Below are 5,137 nucleotides of genomic sequence, written 5' to 3' on the forward strand. Positions count from 1 at the left end.
CGGCCTGCAAACAGACTCCCACTTGACTAAGCTCCACTTCGAGGAAAGAAGGTTGCCAGACCAGAGAAATTGCCAAGACAGAGCATCGAATTCCCGCACAAAGGCTGACGGGGGAGCCTGCACACAACACCTATAGATGGGGAGAGACTGCACCATAGTCTTTAGAAGAACCATTCTCCCAGCAGAAGATAGCCACCTGTGAGTCCAATGACTAACCTTACTCCGAAATTTATCCAAAATTCCCTGCCAGTAATCTCTACGCTGGGCTCCCAAAGCCAAAGGGATCCCAAGGTACATCAAGGGGAGAGAACCAATCTGAAATCTTAAGATCCTAGCAATCCTGCTCTGAATACGCTGAGGAGTATTAAAGAAATAAATGGAAGACTTGTCATCATTAATACATTGACCTGAAGCCTTCAAATAGATGTCAAGAGCTCTCCTGAAGTTCACAGCCTCACTAATTCTAGCCAGGCCCATCAGCCCCGTATCATCCACAAACTGAAGATGAGAGTAGGAAGGAAGAGAGTTGCTCCAGCTCCAACCACGGATAAGACCCTGACTCACTTGAGATTTAATAAATCTTCCAAGACCCTCTGCCATGATAATGAATAAGTAAGGAGATAAAGGATCCCCCTGCCGGAGACCCCGAGAAGCACTAAACAGATCTGAAGGCTCCCCATTAATAAGAACTGAGAAAGAGGCAGAGGTAACACAACTAAGGACCCAATTCACCCACTCCTCAGCAAAGCCAAAAGCCAGGAGAGTTTTTTGTAAGAATTCCCAACTCACCCGGTCATAAGCTTTAGACATGTCAAGTTTAATAAACATAGCCTTCTCCTTAGAGTTAGCCATAGAATGAATAGCTTCCATGGCTATCACGATGCCATCCAAAATTTATCTCCCTTCAACAAAACCACCCTGCTCAGTAGAGATCAGAGAACCGAGGAGTGGTTTGAGTCACTCAGCAATCAACTTGGTGATGATCTTGTAGACCACATTACATAACGCAATAGGCCTGAATTGCGCCAGTCAATTAGCTCCTTCCATCTTGGGTATAAGAGCCAGGAAGGTAGAATTCATGGACTTGAGCATCTGCTTGTTCCTATGAGATTCCTGAATCACCTCAAGGAGGTCAAACTTTATAATTTCCCAAAACTCTTGGAAGAACTCAATCGGAAACCCATCCGGACCAGGAGCCTTGCCTTTTTTCATATTAAACACCACTTTCTCCAATTCAGGTAACAAGATAGGACATAAGAGAACCCCATTCATCTTAGCAGAGACCAATTGGGGAATACAATCCAAAATGGCCCCCTCCTCAGCCCTAGCAGCAATATCCTCCCTAGAAAAAAGGTTAGAAAAATAATTGACAGCTTCCCTGGAAATATCAGCGCTGGAGGAAAGTTGAGCCCCATCTTGAGAAACTAGAGAGGAGATAGAGTTCCCCTGCCTCCGAGCCTTAACCGAATTATGGAAGAAAGCGGTGTTCCTATCTCCCTCCTGAAGCCAATCAATGCGAGATTTCTGCTTCCAGAAGATCTCCTCCCGAAGCTCCCACTCTTCTAATCCCTTTAGAGCCAAGGACTCAGCAATGCTAAGGTCTGAGGTCAACCCCTAGTCACGAATCTGACGAGTGATGGAATCCAACTTGGACTGGGCAACCAACTTCTGAGCTTGTAGGTTCCCAAAACACTATTTATTCCATCTCTTAAGCCTGAACTTCACATGTTGAAGCCTCTTAGTGAAAATAAACATGGCCGTCCCATGGGTAGGCCTCCCCTCCTGCCACCAATCCAACATAAGATCATGCAAAGATTGATCTCTTAACCACATCAACTGAAATTTGAAAGAGGGATTTTTGGTGATTCCATAAACGGTGACAGAGAGCTTGATAGGCCAGTGATCAGAGCCCCTCCAGTCAAGAATTTCAGAACTTGTGATCAACCTACTATTCAACCAATAGCAGGAGACAAGAAATCTATCAAGCCTCTCTGAGATAGCCTCACCACCACATCTCCTATTATTCCATGTAAATACACCATTGGTTGGCTTCACATCAATGAGATTCAGGGAGCCAATCATATTCCTGAGCAAATTTGCAGAGGGGTCCAACCTGGCTAATCCACCACGTTTTTCATCCAAGCAGCTAACAACATTAAAATCACCAGCCATAATCCATGGGAGGAACGGATCCAAGGCCCGAATGAATTGAATGTGAGCCCATAGACTGGACTTACCTGCCAGATCAGTAGGAGCATAGATATTGGATAAAAGACACCTTTCTCCAGTCGCAAAAGAAGAGGCAACTAGAGAAATAGAAGAGCAACTAGACATCCACCATAAGGGGGAAACTCTCCTCGGGTTCCAGAAACAAGCCACCCCCCCAGCACTATTCAAAGCACCACCCCCTGCCAATTGCCTTGGGGCCAGATACGCGGAGCACAGCTCACCAAACCGTCAACTGAAAGCTTGGTTTCCTGAATGAAGACCACATCTGGTGATTGAGATTCAATTAATCTACGAACAACCTTTTGTCTAGGGATGTTGTTCAACCCCCTTACATTCCATGATAAAACAATCATTTATGGGGGTGGGAGAAATGAGAATCAATGGGTTTCACTGACCCCGACTCAACCAAAGTATCACCCATGATCTTAACCTTCTCTTGATCAGTCTTCCTTCCACTCTTTGACGGTTTATCAAGAGGCCCCTTCTTAAAGGATTTCTGCTGTAAGCCTAAAATAGAAGGAGCTTTGTTACCCTTTACAGATTCTGAAGCCCCCTTAGGAGCAGGGGGATCAGGAACCACCACAACAGAGCCCAACAGAGTCTGAGACCCCTGGAGAACCCTGAAATCTTGAGCTTGAGAAGACAAAGCCACAGCCAACTGATCCACTTGATGGACCTCTGAAGATAAAATTTGATCCTCTTTCTTTTCATTCTCATCCTGAACTTCATGCGGACCCTTATCTCCAGAAGAGATCTCAACTGGAATTCCTTCCTCTTGTGTCAAATTATCAAGAACTTCAAACTTGTTAAAAGTATCTTCATTCTGTCTATCCAGCCAGGATCTCTTTTTTCCTTTGCCTTTATTACGGGGCTTCACCAGAATAAAACCCTCATTATCCATAGGTTCATTAGACATCGGGGCCTTTCCCTTGTCCCCCCTAGGAGGTTCAGGGGCAGCCCGGGGAGAGGATTTAAATCTGGGACATTTGCGGTGCAAATGACCGTATTCATGACAAATTCTACATCTAAAGGGTAGGGTCTCATAATCCAGCTGTTGGATCCAAGAAGAAGATCCCATGCGAATTTCCATAGAATCTGGTAATGGATTATTTAAATCTACTTCTACACAAATGCGAGCAAAAGAAATTATCTTACGATCTTGGGTTTGTGAAGCCGATCCCACAGGTTTGCCAAGAAGCAGAGATATTGAGTGAAGAATATCTTCCCTCCAAAACTCCAGAGGAAGCCTCGGCAGCCGAATCCACACAGGAACCCGGGAGGGGATCTCTTCGGCAGAGTTGAATCCCATGTGCCAAGGCTTGATGAAGAGCCCAACTTGGTTAAAGAAATATGGGCCCCCTTCAAAAGCCCTATTCCTATCCATAAGATTTGAAAAGATAACCAGAAAGTAATTATTAGCAGCCAAAATAATCTCCATATCCCCTTCAGGGTTCCAAACCCGACGGGCCCAAGATTCCAACACAGGCAGAGAAAGACGAAGGCCCAAAAATTTGCAAATAAGGGCATGATTACACCAATAATCAACATCCTCCGAAACTTGTTCAGGTTGAATAATCAGAATTGGGCGATCCTCGGATCTCTCAAGACATCCATTTACTTTCTTCAAACGAAACACCCCTGTTGAAGAGGGTATTCCATCCCCAGATTGTGGTTTACCCAACTGCTCCTTTACATTGGCATGCATTGACGAAGACGGCTCAACCATCTCCAAATCTCCGGATGAAACCTGAGCCAACAAGCCATCCCGATTCTCCATAGACCGAGAGCACAGCCACACCAAGAAAGATAGAGCCGAGGCCAAAGACCCTCAGGCTCAGGACACAACACTCCTCCCACAGTGAGAACCACCACGCGCAGCCAAAAGACGCAGGAACAAAACCTGCCCACAAGCCAGGCAATGGTCGCCTACCCAAACAACCTACGCACCCCTGAATAAAGCAGACCCACCCCCCTTTGAGATCGCACCAGAAAACTGCCCACCGAGCATAGAGAACGAACAACCAGGAGAGCTAGGGCACGCGGGCCCTAGCTCGCACCAGAACGCCACAGAGAGACATCCGTATACCCAAACACCTCCACAATTCAGTTTTGTGTTCATCTTGATTGAATGTCATAAATATAATTACTTATCAGCAAGTGGCACACTCTTGTTCTCAATTTGGCTTATGGTACAATCCTTATCCAATGATCTGTATTTCATCTTAATTACACATATTCCTATGTGTTTATCATTTACTCCTAATGGTTACATAAATAGTTGTGACTAATCTAATATAATCATTCTTATCTTGATTTTATGGCTTTTCTATCTAGATTCATCTTCTTGTCAATCTAAATTGATCTTGCAATGTGTAGGAATCAAGCTCAAGTTTAAGTTCTAACTTTCCCATATTTTTCTACTAATCGTTATGAAATAACTTGACACATGTTTGTGTGACAGGTTGTTGAGTCATGATATTTAAAGACATTGAATGTAAACTTAATTTAATAAGAGAAAATATTTGATATGCAATATCATGGATAAAATCATTAGAATACATTTCAATTTTTAAAGAGACAAAGAATCAAATCCATATCATCTATGTATATTCCATTTACATATTTGTGTGTACTATCTTTGATATCACCCATCACTATTAACTATGTTAGAGAAGGAGGTACACTCAGAAGAACATGTTCTTTATCTAGTTGGAATTCTCATAATGGTATATACAAACACCATTTTAACAATGAATACTTGGTGGCAACGTAAAGATAAACAATTTCATTGAATTAATATTCTTCTTAAACCATTTCCATGTAAACATAATTTAACTATGTGTGATCAAATCCATATGGATTAGGATAAACACAAGGGGTTTAAGATTAAACAACATAGAATTTTGAG

The 5,137-nt window shown here is 43.2% G+C and overlaps 1 protein-coding gene across 1 annotated transcript; it reads right to left on the reverse strand.

The window, feature by feature from the left end:
- Positions 1–1,029: 1,029 nt before the first annotated feature.
- LOC131875739 (uncharacterized) lies at positions 1,030–4,006 on the reverse strand. Its single transcript, XM_059220380.1, has 4 exons — positions 2,636–4,006; positions 2,420–2,477; positions 1,726–2,237; positions 1,030–1,569 (listed from the first exon to the last, which is right to left on the reverse strand). Exons 1-4 carry the CDS (start codon positions 4,004–4,006, stop codon positions 1,030–1,032), a joined length of 2,481 nt encoding a protein of 826 aa, XP_059076363.1.
- Positions 4,007–5,137: the final 1,131 nt, after the last annotated feature.

The sequence above is a fragment of the Cryptomeria japonica genome, chromosome 5, assembly GCF_030272615.1.
Source record: "Cryptomeria japonica chromosome 5, Sugi_1.0, whole genome shotgun sequence".
Taxonomy (NCBI): domain Eukaryota; kingdom Viridiplantae; phylum Streptophyta; class Pinopsida; order Cupressales; family Cupressaceae; genus Cryptomeria; species Cryptomeria japonica.

What these genes read in the sequence shown, in the direction of transcription:
- LOC131875739 (XM_059220380.1), bottom strand. Translation starts at nt 4,006, where the DNA reads ATGGAGAATCGGGATGGCTTGTTGGCTCAGGTTTCATCCGGAGATTTG. An exon ending in TCCGCGTATCTGGCCCCAAG is followed by an intron (nt 2,238 to 2,419) that starts GCAATTGGCAGG and finishes CTGATCTGGCAG; the next exon opens with GTAAGTCCAGTCTATGGGCT. An exon ending in TCACTAAGAGGCTTCAACAT is followed by an intron (nt 1,570 to 1,725) that starts GTGAAGTTCAGG and finishes TTGGCTCTAAAG; the next exon opens with GGATTAGAAGAGTGGGAGCT.